This window comes from Macaca fascicularis, chromosome 19 (genome assembly GCF_037993035.2).
Source record: "Macaca fascicularis isolate 582-1 chromosome 19, T2T-MFA8v1.1".
Classification (NCBI taxonomy): domain Eukaryota; kingdom Metazoa; phylum Chordata; class Mammalia; order Primates; family Cercopithecidae; genus Macaca; species Macaca fascicularis.
In genome coordinates, this window is record NC_088393.1 from 18804534 (window position 1) to 18824968 (window position 20435).

General features: G+C 64.7%; 2 protein-coding genes across 19 annotated transcripts; one reads left to right on the plus strand and one right to left on the minus strand.

The window, feature by feature from the left end:
• The first annotated feature begins 688 nt into the window (after window positions 1-688).
• Window positions 689-15772, plus strand: SSBP4 (single stranded DNA binding protein 4). 18 transcript variants are annotated; one of them, XR_012428556.1, is made up of 18 exons: window positions 689-1014; window positions 8570-8642; window positions 8971-9032; window positions 9117-9201; window positions 12050-12139; window positions 12559-12624; window positions 12854-12913; window positions 12999-13068; window positions 13206-13276; window positions 13353-13420; window positions 13757-13802; window positions 13882-13933; window positions 14027-14081; window positions 14178-14248; window positions 14340-14418; window positions 14804-14832; window positions 14930-15153; window positions 15436-15772. XR_012428556.1 is itself a non-coding variant. In XM_065535234.1 (18 exons), the coding sequence occupies exons 1-17, from the start codon at window positions 956-958 to the stop codon at window positions 15137-15139; spliced, it is 1230 nt and encodes a 409-aa protein (XP_065391306.1). In that variant the 5' UTR covers window positions 689-955; the 3' UTR covers window positions 15140-15153; window positions 15436-15772. The 18 variants fall into 18 exon arrangements, 9 of the variants coding, with proteins under 9 accessions (XP_065391306.1, XP_005588509.3, XP_073882515.1 ...); XR_012428555.1 differs by having other exon boundaries at window positions 14930-15037; XM_065535234.1 differs by having other exon boundaries at window positions 13898-13933.
• Window positions 15773-16021: 249 nt separating this feature from the next.
• Window positions 16022-19296, minus strand: ISYNA1 (inositol-3-phosphate synthase 1). Its single transcript, XM_045379232.3, has 11 exons — window positions 19258-19296; window positions 19025-19153; window positions 18765-18926; window positions 18140-18272; window positions 17851-18044; window positions 17519-17668; window positions 17221-17436; window positions 16946-17110; window positions 16752-16865; window positions 16455-16672; window positions 16022-16335 (listed from the first exon to the last, which is right to left on the minus strand). The coding sequence occupies exons 2-11, from the start codon at window positions 19142-19144 to the stop codon at window positions 16128-16130; spliced, it is 1680 nt and encodes a 559-aa protein (XP_045235167.2). The 5' UTR covers window positions 19145-19153; window positions 19258-19296; the 3' UTR covers window positions 16022-16127.
• Window positions 19297-20435: the final 1139 nt, after the last annotated feature.

Below are 20435 nucleotides of genomic sequence, written 5' to 3' on the forward strand. Positions count from 1 at the left end.
GCAGGCCCTGTGACTCTGGAGCTAGGTAGGGTGTGGTTCTCAGGAGGCCGCAATAGTGCGCCCCAAGGTGACTGTGAGTTAACGGCGTGGGCTCTGTCCACGGCTGTTGGAAGCTGTGGCATGGCCTTGCATAAGCGTGCTTCTGCGTGAGGCTGGGTGCCTGCGTGCGGTGGCCTGTGTTTAGTTGTTCCAGGACGGCCACTGTGAGCTGGGTGTGTGGCAGTGTATGTGTGTCGCTGGGCGGGCTGTGTGTGCGGTGGTTCCCACCCGTGCTGAGTGTGGGTAGCTCTGCAGGGTGAGACACCCAGTGTCACTGCCTGAGGCTTTATGGGGCTATCCGCAGTCGTTCCAGCAGCGGGGTATACTTTTGTTGTGTAAAGCGCTATGTTAAGTGTCGCTGTAAATGTGTGTGGCTGGGTGTACAATTTGGGTGGCTGGCTCCATGAGGTGAGTGAACGTGTGCTCGCGCGCGTGTGCAGCCGCGATCAGCTGTGCGTCCCTGGGTGGCTGTCCCCGATCCTGACCCGCGAGTGTGTAGCCGCGCCCCCACCCCCTGCAATGGGCACTGCGCGTGCGCGCTTGGCCCGCGGTCCCGGCGGCGGGACCCACCCGCGCGCCCGCCATCGCCCCTTTAAGAGCGGCGCCCGCGGGCGGCGGGGAGGCAGCGGGCGGGGGCGCGCGCGGCGGGAGGAGGGGAGCGCGCGTTTCCCGGAACAGCCCGCGCGGAGGAAAGGGAGGAAAAAAAAGCCACCCTGCGGCCGGGGCCGGAGCTGGAGCCGCCGCTGCCGCCGCCGCTGCAGCCGTCTGGAGCTCCCCCGCGCGGACGATGCCCGCGGTGCCCGCCCGGGGCTCGGGGCGGTGAGGCCCGGGGCGCGGGGTAGCTATGGCGACGGCGAGCGCGGCCCGCGGCGCCGCCTGACAGGTGTGGGCCCCGGCGGCGGCGGCGCGGAGCAGCATGTACGCCAAGGGGGGCAAGGGTTCGGCCGTGCCCTCCGACAGCCAGGCCCGCGAGAAGTGAGTGCGGGGCCGGGGCCGGGGGCGGGGCTCGGCGTCCGCGCTCTTCCGTGGGCTCCGGCGCGGGCGGGCACCGCGCGGGGCACGTGGGCGCGGGCGGCGGGGAGCGCGGAACCTGAGCGCGCTCGAGGGGTCGCGAGATTGGCGGGGCCGCGCGACCCCCGAGGGGCAAGAGATTGGCGGGGGGCGCGCAAGACCCCGAGGGGTCACCGGAGTTGAGGGGTGACGGGCGACCCGAGGGGCGCTAGACGGGAGTGAACGGGTGAGACCCTAGCGGCTCCAGGGGTCGCGAGATTGGCGGGGGTGCGCGAAACCCGAGGGCGCGAGATTTGAGGGGGCGCGCGAGATCCCCGAGCGGGACTCGGGGGTCGCGAGGCCTCCCCGAGACGTGGGTGCCCGAGGCTGCGGACGCACGGGGATCGAGGTCGGCGAAGTTTTCCGGAAAGAGCGAGAGTGTCGGCTCGGGGACCCCGGGCGCCTGGGGAAGACCTGGAGGGCGGCTGGAGGGGCGCGCGGCCACCTGTCTGCCCTGGCCCCAGCAGCTGTGTGGGGCCCCTGGGGAAGCCGCACGGTTCACAGTCCGGGGGCGGGTGGGGTCGACGGAGCCCTTCTCTTGATACCACCGAAGAGTGCATACTGAGGGCCCCTCTTTTCTGGGCGTGGCTCCAGGCGGTGGGTACCAGGCGCTCTCAGGCTGGTAGGGGCAGGTTCCACTGTGCGGATGGAGGAAGGGTGGTGGTGGGGCTGAGGTCTCTCGGGGTGGGGAGGCAGCCGAGTGTGCTCTCCGGGTGGAGAGCATTTGAAAGGTGCTTGGAGCTGTGACCGTCCCGCAGGAAGGGCACGGGGCAGTTTGCAGTGTTGGTGAAATTGCCCAGAGGCCGGGCGTGGTGGCCCACACCTGCAATCCCAGCACTTTGGGAGGCTGAGGTGGTCGAGAGATCGAGACCATCCTGGCCAACATGGTGAAACCCTGTCTCTACTAAAAATACAAAAATTAGCTGGGCGTGGGCGCCTGTAGTCCCAGCTACTGGGGAGGCTGAGGCAGAAGAATCGCTTGAACCCGGGACTCAGAGGTTACAGTGAGCCGAGATCACACCACTGCACTCCAGCCTGGCAACAGAGTCTGACTCTGTCTCCAAAAAAATAAAAAAAAAAGTGCCCAGGAGGAGGGGAGTCTTGTCATAGCTGATGGTGGACTTGCAGGATCCTTGAAGTTGAGCCACCTGGAGTGACCCGGGGTGTGGAACTGGCCACCCAAGCAGAGAGGAGGCTGGGTCAGCAGGGAGGGGTCCCATGAGGACCCGCCTTGAGGGCCAGGCCAGGAGGGAGGACTTGAATGTCTGGGTGCTGGAGAGGAGCCCCGGACGTTGGCTGAGTGTCCCCGTCCTACCTCTTCTGCCTAGGCTGACTTGGGATACCCCACCCCTCCACAAAGATGCCTGTCCCCTCTGCCCAGCCTCTGGGTCATTTTGGAGAAGAGGCTGTTCTGGCCAGAAGGTGGTAGGCAAATGGCTGCACCATCAGGCCTCCCTTGTGTGTGTGCAGTTAGGAAGATGAGCTCCGTTTCCAAGCACCCTCAAACCCAAAGACTTTTCGAAACTGGCCTCTGGCTCCTGCTCAGGTTGGAAGTAGGAGGTGTCTGCCATGGTCACCCCGGACCCCTGGTCTGTCTCCTGTGTGTCTCCAGCCAGCTGCTGGCTCTGGAGGCGACCACCCACCCAGTGGGAATCAGGATCGTTCACTGGTTCAGCATATCTGCCCTGGGTGTCCCAGGGTGTGGCAGTCGGGAAGGCAGGGTCTGGTCGGGATGGCAGGGTCAGTGGCCCTGAAGAAGCCCCCACCCCAGCAGGGAGGCAGGTATCCAGTTACCAGGAGAAAGCAAAGTGGGTGATATATAGTGAAGGGTGAGGGGATGTCAGGTGGAGGGCACGGCAAGTGCAAAGGCCCTGAGGTGGGACCAGGAAAAGGAGCTGAGGTTGGGCCCAGATGTAGGAAGAGGCAGCCTGCAAGAGTGCCAGATGGGCCACAGTTGGTTGTGTGTGCAGAAGTGTGCTCTGGCTCCCAGGTGGAGTGGGGCTTGGAGGGGTCAGGAACAGAGGCTGGGAGTCCCTGGGGATGTGGACACAGTTGTCTCAAAGACAGCTGGGGAGGCCGGGCATGGTGGCTCACGCCTATAATCATCCCAGCACTTTGGGAGGCTAAGGTGGGTGGATCACTTGACGTCAGGAGTTCGAGACCAACCTGGCCAACATGATGAAACCCAGTCTCTACTAAAAATACAAAAATTAGCCGGGCGTGGTGGCGGGTGCCTGTAATCTCAGCTACTCTGGAGGCTGAGGTGAAAGGATCACTTGAACCTGGGATGCAGAGGTTGCAGTGAGTTGAGATCATGCCACTGCCCTCCAGCCTGGGTGACAGGGCGAGACTCCATCTCAAAAAGAAAAAAAAAAAGAAAAAAAAACGGTGAAAGAGAGCTGATGGCAGCCTGGACCCAAGTAAGAAGGAAGAGATTTCACAGGTTTGAGCTGGGAGTGGTAGGGTGAGGGGTTTAGCTGCATTCCTGGCCCCCTTCCCTTACTGTCCTCCCACCCCCCAACCTGCCCAGCAGAGGTGCTCTGGGGACACTGGTCTGGGGACTCAAGGCTCTCGGAAGTCCCTCAGCTGCCAGTGGGGAGGCTGCGGGGCCCTTCTTTGGCCAGAGCCAGCCCGTGTGCTTCCATTTCACGGAGAGGGTCTCGTGTAAGTGTGGTTTGGAGGTGAGGTTCCGCTATCAAAGAAAGCCTGGAGAACACCAGATGGCTGCATCCCCCCATTTCACCGAAAGGGACACCAGGGCCCTGGAGAGGAAGCCACCTGATGAGGACTCAGCTTCTCTGGCACAGATGAGCTCTAAGAGGCAGCCCCAGGCCTCAGTTTCCTCATCTGAAATGTGGGCGACCCGTCTTTCAGGATCTTTGCAAGGACTGGGTAGGAGCCCGTAGGTGGAGCACCCACTGGTGCAGCCACTCGGCTCTCAGGAAGTATCCACCACAGGCGAGCCACTTCCTGCTTCTGGGCCTCGGTTTTCTCCTCTGTGAAATGGGGTGAAGGGGTCACACTGCTCCAAACCTTGACTCTGCAGCACTGCACTTTTCTTCCTGCACTGAGCCTCATGCCTCCTTCCTTCTCTCTCTGGCCCCAATCCTGAGCCCCTTCTGGCTGCCCTTGGAGCCTACAGGCCTTCCCGGCTCACACGAGGTCTCGGCCAGCTGGCTCCAGGAAGGGACCGAGCACCTGGTGGGTGCCTGCCCTCGGGGGCTTGCAGCAGATGGTGGTGACTGCGGAGTACGGGGGCAGCAGAGTGGGCCAAGGGAGGCTGGGGTCTGAATAGGCCACCCGCAACAAGAGTGGGGTGTGTATATCCTTCAACACTCAAGCGCTGCCAGGCAGGTTGAGAAGAGGTCCATGAATCACAGCCATGGTTGGTGTCGCCTGGCAGCCCATGGGCTTCTCCCAGGCTTGATTTTGACCCAGCACATGGATGCCGGTGGCTTGTTCATCAGCCTGGCAGGAAAGCCAGGGATGGGATTCACAATTGGACATGGTCATTTTGGCCGCTGGCTGGAAATGGCTATGAGGGGCAGGTGTGGAGGGTAGTAAGGAGAGGCTGCCACTTTGCCAAGAAGCTGCCAAAGGCCCGGCCTTTAGGGTTGGCACAGGGGAGGGAGAATGGCAAGGGTTGGAGGGTCCCTTTGGGGACAGCAGTGAGACCTGGTGACAGATGGCACGGTGACAGAAAGCCGTAAGTGGCAGGTGTCTCCTGTCCCAGCAGCGTCTGTGTTCAGGAGGGCGCTGAGCAGGGAGCACCCATTGTGGCCATTCTCGGTAATTATGGTAACTCGCGTCATTATGGAGGTAGCTGTGGTATATTTCAGGCCACCAGGCGCTAGCTAGCACCCCATCCTGGCTCTGCTTCCCTGTGTAGCCTCATGCTCGCGCCAGGTCCAGGCACCCCATGTCCTCCGGGTCTTGTGTTCTTTCTGCAGGGAGGGCTGCCTGCTGCTCTTCCGGGTGCCTCCCCGTGTTCGTTTCTGGCCACCTGCCCGTGTGGCACAGGGAGCCCTCGTAGGCGGCAGGCCCTGAGAGGTTGTGCCGACCCAGGGCAAGTGGCCCGTAGGGGGCACAGGTGATTTGCATCCAGAGCCCTTCCCTATAACTGAGCTCAGGGCCCCAACCGGTGGCGCCCCTAGACCTGGCCCCCAAAGCCGTCCTCTGGGAGGGGAGGGCTTTGTAGGTCCCAAAACTTCCTGGCTGAACAGCCAGGCTTCAAAACTTTTCACACAAAACAATAACAACCCACAGTTCTTCCCTGGAGACTGAATCCTGTTTCAAATAAAAGGACTAATGTGGAAGGGAAATCAGCGAAGTCAGAAACTTCCTCTGGCCTCCCATCGCTCCCAGGAGAAATTCCCAAATCCTCAGTGTGGACAGAATAGCTGCTGGCCTTCATCAGTGCTTACCCCATGGCTCGCCTGATCCTCCCGGCATCCCAGGAGGGGGTCCCCGGGCCGGTTTGTTCATTCACTGGGGTGACTCGGGGCCCAGGATGCCCAGCTCCATTGTAAGGGCGTCACAGTGAGCGGACTCCGAGTCCCCACCCCGCCTGAAGCCACATTCCATCGGGGGCGAAGACAGAGACTCTCAGAGGGGGAGACGGAGCAGGGTGTGGGCTTCCATGTGACAGGGAAGCCCCTGATAGGTGACACTGGAGTCTCTGGGCAGAAGTGCCCTAGGCAGGGAAACAGTGCGCAGAGGCCCTGGGGTGGCAGAGCAGCCAGTGTGTGGGTTGGGGGGAGGCAGCGCACAGGAGGGTTTGCACAAGGAACGTGGGGGTTGGGGGAGCAGTGCCTGGAGGGGACTCTGTCATAATCCAGGTGGGAGACGGTGGGTGGCCTGCCTCAGGTGTGCAGTGGAGGTGGGGAGAGGGGCCTGAATCAGATTTCCTTCAGTGTTTTTTTAAATGCAGTGATGTTTGGGGACAGCTGGGTGGATCTCATGCAGGTGCACGCCTGTGCACACACCACCAGAGGCTCCTTGGATGGGATGTGTGTGTAAAGGCCAAGCTGAAGGGATGGGGGCTCAGGGTGTCGAGGCTGGGTCAGTGGATCAGTGGATCAAGTGGACAGTGGATCAGTGGATCCCAAGTGTGGGGAAGGTCAGGCCATAGCATCCTCTGGACAGCCCCTACTTGAAGGCATCATCAAAACAGGACGGGTGGCCGCACAGGGAGAGCAGAGGAGAGGACAGAGCTGGTAGCCAACGGGGCTGGAGGCAGGAGGACAGCAGAAGAGGGCGGGGTGGGCTCTGGGGGGGCCACCTCCTGGGTTAGGTGTTCATGGGGACAGTCAGGGAATGGGAGACAAGGCAGGTAGAACCCTTGGCAGCCCCCTCTTCAGGACTCCCCCTGGGCCTCTTGGACAGCCGTGCCCTGGGTGTGGGGTACTCAGAATGCAGCCTGTGCAGGATCTCCCGCTGCCCCCGCCCTCCTGGGGCAGCTCACCAGCGTTCCCACAACTCTGTCTTACCCCACTCTGGCGTTTCATGCCCCCTGCTCTGACCCCCAAGTGGCTGGGGTGGGAACTCTCTTCCGCACCTGGTGGGTGAGTTGGCATTGGGCTCCCCAGGCTGGTCGGTCTGCCCCTTGAACCTGCCCAGTCTGGCCTTGTGTGCTCCCCTTCCACTGATGGACGCAGGCCTCTCAGCCACTAGCCACAGGGAAAGGCTCAGAAGCCTCTAGATGGGCCAAGGTGCCACAGAAGTGAGCTAGATAGGCGGGCGTGCAGGCCGTGGGGCCAGGAAAGTGGAGGAAGAGCTGGTGTGGGAGACTGGAGGGGTGTGAGGTCAGGATCTAGCAGGATCTGGGCTGGGGGCACTCTCGAAGAGTGGTGTGATGATGCAGGGCTGACCACTGGGCGCTGTGTGTCCCGCCTCATCCCTGCTCCTGGGGTGGCCTTCACAGCTCACATGGTACAGTGTGAGCCTGGTGCACCCCGCCCTGGGCCGCCTCCCCTCCCTGATGCCGTGCCACTTGCCTTTCCGTAGCCTCAGCGTCTTCCAGCCTGCCACAGAGCTCACCTCTCTTGACAGGTATTGCCTGTCTCTGTCTCTCCCCTCAAGAACGTGGCCTCCAGGACGGGCTGGGGGTGTGCATTGCTCAAAAGGCACTTCATGGATGCTGGAGGAACTAATGAAGAAGTGAATGAATGAAGGAGGGGAGGCAGGATAAGATCTGGGGCAAGGGCAGTGCCCTTGAAGACCAGGTGGGGGCAGGAAGTCCTCACGTTCTCTAGGGGCCGGGGCAGGAACCAGAGGGTTGGAAGTCTGAAAGGGACCTGGGGGACATGATAGGTGGTGGGTGCTGGGATTGGAGCAGCCTGACTGAGAGGGAGCAGAGTGTGAGTCAAAGGAAGGTTATTTTAGGATGGGGCCGGCAGCCAGAGAGGGCGGCGCAGCTGAGCCGGAGGCGGCTGGAAGGGCCCCCAGGCCTTCCTGCTTCTCGCCTCTAGGGCTCAGCCTCAGGCTGGCCCTCTGGTACCCTGTCTTGAATCCAAGAGTGCCCCAACCCCCAGCAGACCCTCATGGGTCCCTAGCTGGGCAGTACAAGAACTCTGAGAGGGGGCGGCTCATTCCAGGGAGGTCCAGAAGGGCTGGTACCACAGAACTGGGCGCCCCTTTGGATGAGGGCTTTGTCCTCTGCTGTCTGGTGTGGCAGCTGGACTGGAGTGGGGTGGACAGTCCGGCCTCTCCCTGACCTGCAGAGGGCCGTGCTGGAGCCACCTGGCTGGGCGAGGGTGGCCCAGGTCCAAGCTCTTGGGGTATGCAGTGGTTGAGAGGGTGAGTCCAGGGGTCCCTGGCAGGCTGGGGACTTGTGCAGAGCCCTGTGGGCGTTTGGGTAGGGTGGCACCACTGCAGACGTGGCACTGCGGGCCCTACCTCCCCTGGCCCCCCACCTCCATTCCCCACACACTGCCCCAGGGTCAGCACTGACTGGGGACATTCTGCAGGAAGGGTTGAGGCCACCACAGTGGATGGGCAGCGACCCTAAGGAAGAGATGGGGTCCAGGGAATGGGGGGGGATGTCAGGGGGAGGGCCCCTTCCCTCCTTCCGTCCTGGGCCGGGAAGGTTGGGGATGAGTTTGGGTGTGGGCCCTGAGCACACTACATGGCCCAGGGTGCCCACTGGTCGTACCCACCCCGCACATACTCAGGAATGACACTCCTCTGTGGAGAAGTCCTCCCCAGCACGGAGGCCTCTCTGAAGTCACAGTGCTGGCAGGACAGGGCAAGGAGTTGGTCCTCGAGGGAGTGCGGAACACAGCCGAATTCGGCCTGGAATTGGGGGTCAGGGATGCCTGGGAGGGGCCTGTAGGACGTGGATGGATAACTATGAGCTGTCCCTGCTGAGCAGCTGATGGGGAGGCCATCTTTCCACCGGCCCTCCTGAGAGGTGGAAGGGCTTTGGGGCGGGCCTTTGCCTTGGAGAGCCTGAGCCCCCTGGACCACCTTGCCCCCACAGGTTGGCGCTATACGTCTATGAGTACCTGCTGCACATCGGTGCCCAGAAGTCAGCCCAGACCTTCCTGTCTGAGGTAAGCCGCTGCCTCCAGCCTGGCCCTCCCTCCTCACCCACACCCCAGGGGCCTCCTCCATTTCCACTGGGGACCCAGGGGGTGGGCCCGCGTTGCCACTCTGATGGCCCTGGGAACTGAGGATTCGGCAGGGTCCGGGCCGGGCTGGCATCCAGGCATCTGGTCCACATGCCCAGTCGGGACCTGCCACACATCCTGGGGCCCTCTGCCCACCCAGTTACCCTTCCCTCCCCACTCCATCCCTGCCCAGATGTTCTCTGGGCACCCTGCTGCGTGGTGGCACAAGGTCAGATAGGGCCACCCCCTCACCACCTTCCTTTCCCTGCAGATCCGATGGGAGAAGAACATCACGCTGGGGGAGCCCCCCGGGTTCCTGCACTCCTGGTGGTGGTGCGTGCTGGGCTGCTGTGGGTGGACTGTGGAAGGGGGTTGAGGGGGTCACGTGGAGCAACCGTCTACCCCTGCCGCCCACAGTGTGTTCTGGGATCTGTACTGTGCAGCGCCTGACCGGAGAGAGGCCTGCGAGCACTCCGGCGAGGCCAAGGCCTTCCAGGACTATGTGAGTCCCAGCCCCAGGGACTCGGGGACTCCAGGGTGGGAGGTCTGCTGGGCCTGTGGCTGGGTGGCTGGGGAGGTGGGGTGGGGGCTGCACAGCTAGAGGAGGGCTGGGAATGGTGGTAGTTGGGGTTGACAGGAAGAGCTGCCGCTGCCACTCAGGCTCTTGGCCACTTCTGGGGGTCCCTCCACCCTCCCCTTGGTCCAGGGTCATTCACAGAGTAAGGGAAAGCTCTTTTCACTGCACCACGCTTCTGAGGGTCCCCACAGCCCTCCCACCCTCCTCGGGGTACTGGGTGGGTGCCATTTCCCCGCCCCTCCTGTGAGCCTGCCTAGAGATGGGGGAAGCTCACTGCCTTCCTCCTCCTTTGCCGTATGTGCGTTGGGGGTCACTGCTGCTCCTCTGAGCGGGGAGCCCCGGTGGGGGTGCCCGATGGGCCAGGCACTAGGACAGTTTCTGACCTTGCCGGGTACTTGGAGCTGCCCACTCCCTCTCTGCTGTCATTTTCCTTCTGGGTTAGAAAAGGTCAGAGGCCTGCCTGGAGTAGAGGCTCTGCCTGGCTAACACCAGGGGATGGCAGCCTCCTGTTGTCATGGGGCAGCAGATGGCAGCCCTTCCCTTCATCCTGTGCGCTGGGCCACCTGGCCCCCTCTGTTGGGTCTGAGGGGGAGGTGCCGGCTCTGCCGGTGGGCGGCTGGGGGACGCCAGTCCCGCCCACTCCCTGCCCCCTGCGCGCCAGAGGGCAGGTCTCAGCAAGGCAGAGGCGGCCTGAGGGGTGGGGCGCCCATGTCTCTGAAGATGCCTCCAGCACGCTGCATGGGAGCTGGGCACGTGGAAGCCCTCCTGGCGTCACTGCTGTTCACCCCCACGGTGTCCCACTGCTCGTGTGTGGTCCCCTTGTCCTAGTCCCGCTAGGTCTGGGGCCCCGGGGGTGTCTGGAGCTGTGGACTTGGGCGACTCTGTCCCCATCCCTGCAGTCTGGGTCTAGCTTCCTCTCTGGGCGCCCCCACCGGGCCAGGAGGGCGGAGCTGGCGAGTCGGCGAGAACGCGCTTCCCAGGCGCGCAGCGGTTACCATGGCAGCACCGGCGCGGAGTGTAGACCGCAGGGCCCAGGGCGGAGGCCGCCCAAGCCCTGGGGTGACCGAATCCCCGTGGGGACTCGTCATGCCGTGCCGTCGCCTCCGTTGCTCTCACTCTCACTGGGGGCACCCTGCCTGCCGAACCCGCACAGAGGTGGCCCCTTCCTCTCGTGCCTTTCTCCCGCCCTCTGAGCGGGGTGCTCTGTCCGCCCCTCCCCGGCTCCAGGCCGACCTTGGCGTCTCCAGGAAACGCCGGAGCGCCCAGCCCATCGCCATGGCAACGCGTGCCGGCCGGCTGCTCTTCAGGGATGATTGACGTAGGGGGTCCGGCCCGGGCCAACCGCCAGGGAGGGCGCGCCGCCCGGGATTAACTCCTCGGAGCCTAGAGTTGGGAAGCTGCGGGGCGCAGGGGGCCGGGGGGAGGCTGCGGTGGAGCCTCTGCGACCAGGAAACGCTCAGGCACCCGCTGTGGCCCGAGAGAACCCCCTCCCTGTGGGGTGGACAGACACAGGGCTCAGAGGTGCCCCCTGCCCACCCTCCGGGAGTGGACCGGAGGGGCCGCCTGGGAGCGCAGCTGCTCCAGGCCATTGTGTTTGCGGGAGGGGGTGGGGTGGGGGCCCAGAGGGGACCTGGCAGTTTGTAACTGAGAAAGTGGCACAGGAGTGGGGCCCTAGGGCACGAGGGCTTTCGAAGGATTTGTTCTGGGCCTTGGGAGTGCTCTCCGTCATGGTGAGCTTAGGGGGCTCCTTCCTCCACCCCCTCCCCCAGCTTAGGACCCTGGCGGGAGGCTTGAGGCTAACCTCAGAGAAGAGGCCAGCCCGCAGCCCTACACGGGGAGGGAGGATTTCTCCTGGGGCTCTGCTCTAGGCAGGGGACCCCTCTCAGCAGTCCCTGAGGACAGGAAACGCAGTGTGACTGCAGGCAGAGTGCTCAACTTCTCTGAGCCCAAGTGGCATCAGTTAATGCCACAAACACCTGAGCGTCCCGATGTGCTGGCTTGGGCCAACCCCAGAGAGAGCCCCTCTCCTTGTTTTTGGGGGTTGGGGTTTGGCCTGGACCATACAGACAGAGGCTGGGAGAGAAGTTCTCCCCTCCCTGTCCCCAGAGGTGTCCCTTTGCCCTCATAGACCGGGCCGCCCTCCCCACCTCACATCCCCCTTCCCACCTTCCCCCTGCCAGACCCTATAGGCCCCATAGCAGACAGGTCTACAACTTGGTCCCCAACCAGGCCTGGGCTGCCACCAGAATTTCTGGCAGATACAGGAAGCCCCCTCTAGCACCGTGTCTTCTCCCCTTCTCCATCTGAGAGAGGCTGGGGGAAGGGAACCCCACCCCAGAATCCTGCTTTTCCCCCTCCCTCCTGGACGATGGGCAGGGTGGGGTGGGGCAGGGGTCCACAGCTGCTCTAAGGTAAAGCCTTCAGGGAGGCTCTTGAAACTGCCGGTATATTTGTGTGTATGTTTATTTGGGGTGTCCTGGGTAGAGCTGGGGACCTAGCTGAGCTGTCCTGCCAGCCAGGACGATGCAGGGCCCGTTGGGATGGGTCTGGAGTCGGGGGCAGGTCTGTGTGAGATGGGGGCAGCACTGGATCCTGGGTCCTACAGGGTCTTCAGACCCACAGATCCTCAGGCAACAACCCCAGTGTGCTCACTGACCAATGCCAGCTGGCTGTCCCATGGGGCCAGCCACCTGCAGAGAGGAGGGGGCACACCCCAGGTAGGAAGTGTCTAAGTGCCCTGACCTGGCCCTCTCGGTTTCCCGCACCCCTACAGAGCGCTGCAGCTGCCCCCAGCCCTGTGATGGGGAGTATGGCCCCAGGTGACGCAATGGCCGCAGGCCCCATGGCAGCTGGCTTCTTCCAGGTATGGCCCAGGCTGGAGTCCCCTGGCCCGCAACTCTGGGTGAACATGCGTCTGAGGATGAGGGTCCCACGTGGGCAGAGGTCATGAGGCTGGCAGGCTGGAGATGGGTGGGAGGGTCCTCTGTGTCGCAGGTGTGCCCAGGTGGGCCTTTCAGGGGCCAGCGAGGGAGGGCCCGAGTGCAGTGGAGGGTGGGTGTCTGCACGCTTGGCCTGTACATGCGTGTGCACAGGGTGCTTGGGGATGCAGTGGCCACAGTGGTCCTGGTGACCACTGATGCCTGAGTCCTGCCCTCAAGCCTTCCCACAGGGTCCCTGTCCCATAGGCTGGCCCACCCCTCTGCCTCCATGGAGCCCCTCCCCTCCTCAGCCAAACCCAGTAGGACCTCATTCCCCCCAACCCACCTGGTTCTGTCCTCCTAGGGCCCCTCGGGCTCCCAGCCATCCCCCCACAACCCCAACGCCCCCATGATGGGGCCTCCCGGTCAGGTAAGGAGCTGTGGTGCCTGCCCCTAACACACACACATCCCCTCCCCCAGTGCCACCCCCTCCTGCCCCCAAGCCATGATGTCCTGGCCGGCTGGCACCGCCAGGCTTTGCTGACTGGTTCTGGAGGAGGGGGCTCCCCAGGTCGGGGGTCCCCCAGCATAGCAGGAATGGGGTAGCTTTGGGAGCCAGAGGGTGGGGGGAGGTGCTGATCCCTACCCACCTCTTCCAGCCCTTCATGTCACCGCGCTTCCCAGGGGGCCCCCGGCCCGCCCTGCGGATGCCAAGTCAGGTGAGAAAGGGATGATGGGAGGGGGGCAAGAGCTGGGCCGGGGAGAGAGCACCCCACACTCAGTGCCGCCGCACCCCCTCTGCAGCCCCCCGCAGGCCTCCCCGGCTCCCAGCCCCTCCTCCCTGGTGCCATGGAGCCCTCCGCAAGAGCCCAGGGTGAGTAGGGAAGCTCCAGCCCCTATCCCCCCATCAATCAGAATTCCAGCTCTCAGAGCCCTGACCTTGCTGCCTCCCTGCTGTCCACACTGGGTAATGGTCCAGGTCCGAGTCCCCTTCCTTCTGCCCCACCCCAGGGCATCCAAGCATGGGCGGCCCAATGCAGAGGGTGACGCCTCCTCGGGGCATGGCCAGCGTGGGGCCCCAGGTAAGAGTGGAGCCCTGGTGGGTGGGGCTTTCGGGCTGTCCCCGGTCTGCCCCTCACAGCCCCTTTGCCTCCGCAGAGCTATGGAGGTGGCATGCGGCCCCCACCCAACTCCCTTACTGGCCCAGGCCTGCCTGCCATGAACATGTAAGACCCTCGGGGACCCCCGGAGTGTGCAGTTCACAGGCCACCACTAGCTTCATGGCTGGGTCAGCTGGGGCAGGCCCTGAATCCTCAGGACAGTCTTGGATATTGTTTATTTCATGGCCACTGAGGGGAGACAGGCCTGAAGTAGCAGTTAGTCCCCCGGGGCCAGTGATGGGTTGAGATTGGAACCTGGCCACTCGCGGTGGCCACTTTTCCAGCAACATCTGCTCTGTGGCCTGTCTGGGGACACAGTGGAGCAGGGTGTGGGGGGTGTGTGGTGGGGGCTGTGATCCACATGGACTAGCCCCGGAGTCTGTCACCCACCGTCTCTTCCAGGGGCCCAGGAGTTCGTGGCCCGTGGGCCAGCCCCAGTGGAAACTCGGTGAGCCTAAGGCTGGGTGGGCAGGCCTGGGGTGGGGTGGGAGGGGCACTGGGCGAGCCGCCTGGCTGACTGCTCACAGCTGCCCCTGTCCCCAGATCCCCTACTCCTCCTCATCCCCCGGCAGCTACACGGTACGTCTGAGCAAGGCTGGGCCACCCCTGGGCAAGGGCTGTGGGATGGCAGATGAGGGACCATTTCTCACGGTTCCTGTCTCCTGTGTGCAGGGACCCCCAGGAGGAGGTGGGCCCCCTGGAACACCCATCATGCCTAGCCCTGGAGGTATGGCCTAGGCAGAGGCGGGGTGTGCTAGGGTGGGTGTGGTTGGGGGAAACCCCGTCACACCTGGCACCCTTCCTGTCCCCTGATCTCCCCCAGATTCCACTAACTCCAGCGAAAACATGTACACTATCATGAACCCCATCGGGCCGGGCGCTGGCAGGGCTAATGTGAGTGGGGGCTTGCGGGGGTGCTTCTCGAGGCGGTGACCCCACTGAGGGAATGGGTGACCCGAGACCCACGCTGTCCTCATGCCTGCAGTTCCCGCTCGGCCCTGGCCCGGAGGGCCCCATGGCCGCCATGAGCGCGATGGAGCCTCACCATGTGAACGGATCCCTGGGTGAGTGGGCGTCCCTGCTCCTGCCCACGCTGCCTTCCTGCCTTCCGGGCCCGTGTGCTCCCTGGCTGCCTCCCCTCGCCAGTCAGCCCGCCTGTCAGGTGGAGGTGTCTAGTGGCGCCCTGAGTCCCCCGGGGACCACTCAGTGACAGGGTCTGCCCCCACCTGGAGCGAGATCCAGCGACCAAACCAGGGGATGCACTGACCGCCCCTCCCCCCAGGCCCAACCCTCCACCTGGCCTCAGTCCCGGGGTTCCTGGCGGGCTGTGCGGGGTGGGGGCGCGGCGGCGGAGGAAGCTCGCGAGGGTCTTCGGCCCCTGGAGGCTGGGGGACCTGGCGTCCTGGCGTCAGCACGTCTGAGCCGGTACCCGTGTCTGTCGGTCCGCAGGCTCGGGCGACATGGACGGGTTGCCGAAGGTAAGGGGGCTGCGCTCCTGCGGAGGCGGGGGACCCGGGAAGGGGTGGGAGCGGGGGGCGGGGCAGGGAGTTCCGCGCTGACCGCGGCCACCCCCAGAGCTCTCCCGGCGCCGTGGCCGGCCTGAGCAACGCCCCGGGCACCCCGCGGGACGACGGCGAGATGGCGGCCGCCGGGACCTTCCTGCACCCGTTCCCGAGCGAAAGCGTAAGCGACTGCGTCGACTCCCCCCCCGCGGCGGCGTCGGGCCGGAGGGGCCTGGCGGGCAGGCCCCGGCGGGGCGGCCGGGGGGCCAGAGCAAGACCGTGACCGCGGCGGGCCAGGTGGGGGGGCGGCCGCGGCATACTTCCCCTCTCCCTAACCTCTCCTCACACCCCACCACCTCCCACTCCTGTTTCACCGTCCCGATGCCATCCGCCCCCACCCCGGGACCCGCGCCCCAGGGCGGCCTCCCCACGCATCGCCCCTCCCCCGTTCCCTCCTATCCCCAACCCGTCTGCCCAGGACCCAGCCCTGCCCTGTCCCCCATTGTCCCTGGGGGCGGGTCTCAGCCTCTTCCAAAGCTAAACTCGGCCCCTGCGCGCTGCCCCCTCCTCTCTCCGCAGTACTCGCCAGGGATGACCATGAGCGTGTGATGGGGCGGCAGCCCCGGGCCTCTGCGGGCCTAGGCTTCTGCCCAGCACCCCTGCTCAGGGCGAGGGGCTGAGGTCACACCTCGGGCACCTGGACTCCTGGCCAATCAAGGCTTGCCCAGCTGGGAGGCCCCACACGAAAGACTTACCATTTTATTAAAAACGCAAGGACCTCAGAGACGTTCTTTTCTGTATGGACCCTTCCTGCCATTTGTATTTTGTCCCAGAGGGCTCTTTGGGGGGCCCCTCTCCCCAGGACGTCAGGGGGTAGGGCCCATCAATAAATGGAAGCTGGTTTTGGTTTTTGGTAGCTTGTCTCAGATTCCCTTTTTGGCCTTCGGCCACCACACCCTCCACCCTGTGGTCTGATGTTCCCCCACGCCCCCATCTAGCCCCACCTTTGAGAACTGGGGGCAGAGCGAGGCTCCAGGTTCTGGGCTCTCCCTGGGAGTTGGGGTGATGACCATGGGCAGAGGGAGTGGGACTGAAGCTGGGTGCTCAGAGTCAAAGTAGAGGGAGGCAGAGTCAGGTCACAGGCCCCAAGAACCCCGGGTGGAAGGAGGGCTAAGAGTGGCAGCGCCTTTATTGTCTTTGTGGGGGCCTAGCAAGGTGGGGTCTTGGGGGGCAGCGGGGAGGAACAGCTGGGAAGCTGTGTGACCAGGGCCTCAGGTGGTGGGCATCTGGGGTTCCTCCACTTGCGGATGCCCGTTGGCATCACCAGTGCAGCCGTTGGTGGCAGCGGGTACCGGTCCTTTCTTGTTCAACACAGGGCAGGCAGCAGCCACAGGTCCGACTCGCTTGAGGACGGGCCCTGGGCGCTCCATCTTATGCTCCAGTAGCATGTGGTTCTGTGGCGGGAGCCCCAGGCAGGCCCTGGAGAGGCCGTACAGCTTAGCAGAGCCAGACACCGCCTATAGTCCCCCAAGCCCTGTGCATAGTTTAGCCAGGGGGTATCTGGGCCCTGAATGGGGAACCTGGAGGCTGGGGCGCACCTGAGGATGTTCTCGATGCAGCTGCGCTGGCGGAAAAGCGCATTGACCACCGGGCTGCCCGGTGGCACCAGTGGCGCCTTGAAGAGGAAGCTGAGCAGGGACAGCACGGGGTGGAAGGTCTGTGGCTCGGGGTCAGCGTCAGTGCAGAAACTCACACGCTGGCACAGTTCGGTCAGTAGCGCGAGGTCCAGCATGATGGGTGCGGCCAGCAGCGAGTCCTGCGGGACGGGTGGGTCAGGAGGTGGGGGTGGTGGCCAAGCCCCGCCTCCCACAGCAGCCCCTGAAGCCGCACTGCACCTCGCATGTGTTGTGCAGCACCAGTGTGTTGGTTCCGCCCAGCATCAGCTCCGAGGTATACTCATCCAGCGCGCGCTTGCTGTCGCCCACGTACGGCACATACTTGATGACCACCTGGAGTGCAGCATGAGTTTGCCCGGGTTCCCACCACCCCTCGCTGGGCAACCCAGCGCCCGCGCCCGCGCCCCACGCACGCAGTGGTCAGGCTCCTCGCCGGGCGCATAGAGCACTGGGTTGCTCTGCACCATGTCGTCCACCACGTTGCTTTTGGACACCTCCTTAGAGCGGAACTGCAATGGCGCCGACAGGTTCTCCCCATCGTTGTTGCCCAGGTGGTTGTAACTCACGATGGACATGGTCTGTGGGTACAAGGGACGCCCCAGCAGCTGCAGGCCCTGTGGCCCCACAAGCCAGGTGCTCGTGGCCCAGGCCCCCTTCCTGCACTCAGCAGCCCCCTAGGCCCACGCACCTTGAGGCCGGAGCCAATGAGGAAGTCCACGAGCACGGACTTGACTTTGGTCTGGCCTGACTTGAAGTCATCTCCTCCCACAAAAACCCGGCGCTGCCACGCGAGCTCAAGGGCTCCGGGCACCAGGGTGTTCTGCGGGGACCCATTGAGGAAGGCACAGCCCTCTAGGATGCTGGCCACGGCGAAGAGCGTGGAGGGCGACACCTCCAGACCAAGCTGTGGGCAAGGTGGGCAGTCAGCACAGAGCTGTGTTTGGGACTGGCCCTGCCTGACCCACTCCACCCGGGCGTGCGCCCACCTCAATGGTGCGTAGTAGGTTCTCGGCTGTGTCGTTGAGGCCTGGAATCACCTCACAGAAGCGCTCTGTGTTCGCCGTCCACAGCACGATGATTTTGTCCAGCCCCGCGCTAGACCGGAAGTCTCGGATGTCCCTGCGGATCTGCTCCAACTGTGGGGAGGATGAAGAGGGTGTGGGGAGGATGGAGCGGGTGTATATGCTCTCGGACTCAAGAGGCCTGGGTCACTCAGTTCCCCGAGTGTCAAATGGGGCCTGGACTCGCGGGGTGGGGCAAAAAGGGGGAACCAAGGGGACAGGTGGCAGGGAACAAGGGATGCAGGATGGGACAGCACCTGCTGCGCGCGCGAGCCCGGGATGAGGTTGTCCGCGCGCGCGCTCTGGTTGGCCGCGATGAACTCGGGGATGTAAACAGAAGGCCGGGGCCGCAGGGCCTCCATGTGCGGCCACAGTTGCTCCTGCAGCCCCCAATCCAGCACCTTCGCGCGCCGCATCGCCTCAGCCAGGTTCAGCGACGAGATGTCCCAGCCTGGGGGGATCCTCACATTCGGCCCTGCCCGGATCCTGGGCCCCTCCAGACCCAATCTCCCATCCCGCCCCACCCCGGCCCAGGGCTCCGCCCACCATCGAACACGAGGTCGTTGGGCGCCACCATGGGCAGCAGCGCGCTGAAGGGCACGAACACCTCCTGGCCCTCGGCGTCCAGGCCCAGGCTCACGGTGCCTGCCTGAGTCAGCGAGCCGTAGTAGTTGGCCTCCTGGGGGGGCAGCAGACACGGAGAGGTGACGGGGGGGCGTGGCGAAGGGGCCGCGACCCGGCCTGGGCCCCGCCTAGACTCTCAAGCCCCGCCCCACTTTCGGGCGTTTTTCAGTTCCGGGCTCCCAGCCAGGACGGAAGCCGCTGCCCCCAGGCCCCTCCCCGAGACCTCCGGCACCTTAAGCTCCGCCCCTGTAAGACTCCCGAGGAGCCCCCGCTACCTCGCGAAACCCCTCCCCGGGGTCCGCCTGCAGCCAGGCCCCGCCCCCTGCAAGCCCTCCCGCCCCTCAGAGCCTCGCCCCCTGCAGGTCTCTAGCCCACTGCAGGCCTCCAGCCCCGGGAAGGTCTCTCGACCCTGCATTCCCCCGCCCCGCAGAACCCCGCCCCCTAGGGCCCCCCGGTCCCGCAGAGCCCCGCCCCCTGCAGACTCCCGCCCCCGCCCTCAAGGACTCCCACCAAGCCTCCCAGCCCACCACGCCCCTCCCGCCCCCACCTTGCGGCCGCTGCGCGTGGGCCAGGACAGACGCAGCCGGTTGGCCAGCACCGCGGCAGTGAGTGTGGAGCCGTTGTTCCCGCCCCAGCCGACAAGCATGACCCCAAGCCGGGGCACCTGCCGGGCGGTCCGGAAGGTGAAGCGCGTGGACGTGGGGTGCACCTGAAGACAGGCCGCGCAGTGAACCCCGGGTCCCATGCCCTTCTCCCCGCGCCGCCCCGCTCTCCCTGCATGCCCCCTTCCCCAACCCCCTGGTCCACCTTGAGGACGCCGCCCTCGCGGCTGACGCGCGTCGTCCGGTACTCGTATTGCGCCTCGATGGCCTCGGGGCCGTAGACCACGTCCGGGCTCTCGACGAAGAACTGGGCGGCGGCCTCCATCGTGGCGGGCTGGAGTCCAAGGGTGAGCAGGGGGGTCAGCGGGGACTCTAAGTGGCCGGGCCAAGCCAGCCTGGGTGCCCAGGGAGGCCATCCCCGCCCCGAACCGCACTCACCGGCGCAGAGTCGACTCAGGCAGCGGTGGCTAACAGCGCGGGCTCTCGGGCGCGCGACCTCCGGAGAAAAGCGCTGCGGCCCCGCCCCCGCCCCGCCCCCTTCCCCGCCTCTCCCGCGTTGGGGGGGAGGGGCCCAATGTCTGGAGACCCGGTTCGAGGCCCGACAACGCAGAGCCATCGTGGCCATCGGGTCCTCGTCTGGCGGAAGTGGCCGGGCGTCCACGAGCGCGGCGCGTATAGGTTCACCTCGCTCGCTCCGCAGCCCCCAGGGGCGCATGGCTGCCTATTCCCCCTTTACAAGAGGACAATGAGGCACGAGCCCAGCCATAAGCCATGGAGTGGAGCTGGGCAGGGAATCTGGACCTCTGGTGGGGGGGGGTAGGAGTTCTGGGTCAGAGACACTGCAGGGGAAACAGGCAGAGGACCAGAACTTCAAAGCCAGAATCTCCTCGGAGCCACGCTGCCACCTACTCCCCCTTCGTGGGCAGCAGCACCTACCAGGCAGTCCCATCCCCTGGCTCCCCATGTCCGCTCCCATCCATCTCAGAGGGGACAAAGTTACTCTGTCCCCACGGGGCTCACAAGGATGGGGCCTGTTTGGCCTGTTTCCCCACCTGCAGCAGGGCTTGGCAGGGGTGGACCGGAGGGGGAGGTTGTTCGCTGGGAAGGGGAGGGGACGCACAGGCGGGCAGGGGCCAGGCAGGGGAGGAATGAGGCCTGCACAGCAGGGCGCCCCCCTCATGCTTGCTGATAAGAGAGCGTGGGAACCCAGCGGGCAGGCCGGGGCAGCTCCCCCAGGAACTTTCCAAAACAAGCGCCTGGAGGCCGGAAAGTTTCCACCACTGGAACTGGCCCAAAAGGTGGATAGTTGGGAACATTTGCAAGAGACAGGGCCTGACCTTGGAGGATGAGGGCTTAAGACTCTGGGTCCAGGCCTCACCCTGAAGGGGCCCCAGTCTGAGGGAGTTGGAAGTGGACTGGGACACCCCTGTCCCCAGTGGGTGAGAACTCACAGGCAGGGCCCCTGAAAGACAGGCTCCCCAGATGAGGGGGCTGCTGGCAAGGGTTTTGAGACGTGAAGAGGAGTTCACTGAAAGAAGACTACAGGCTAAGCCACCTGAGCCACCCAGGCAGGGCAGATGAAAAATTGGCTACGTGGGAGGCAGTTTGGGGTCTTG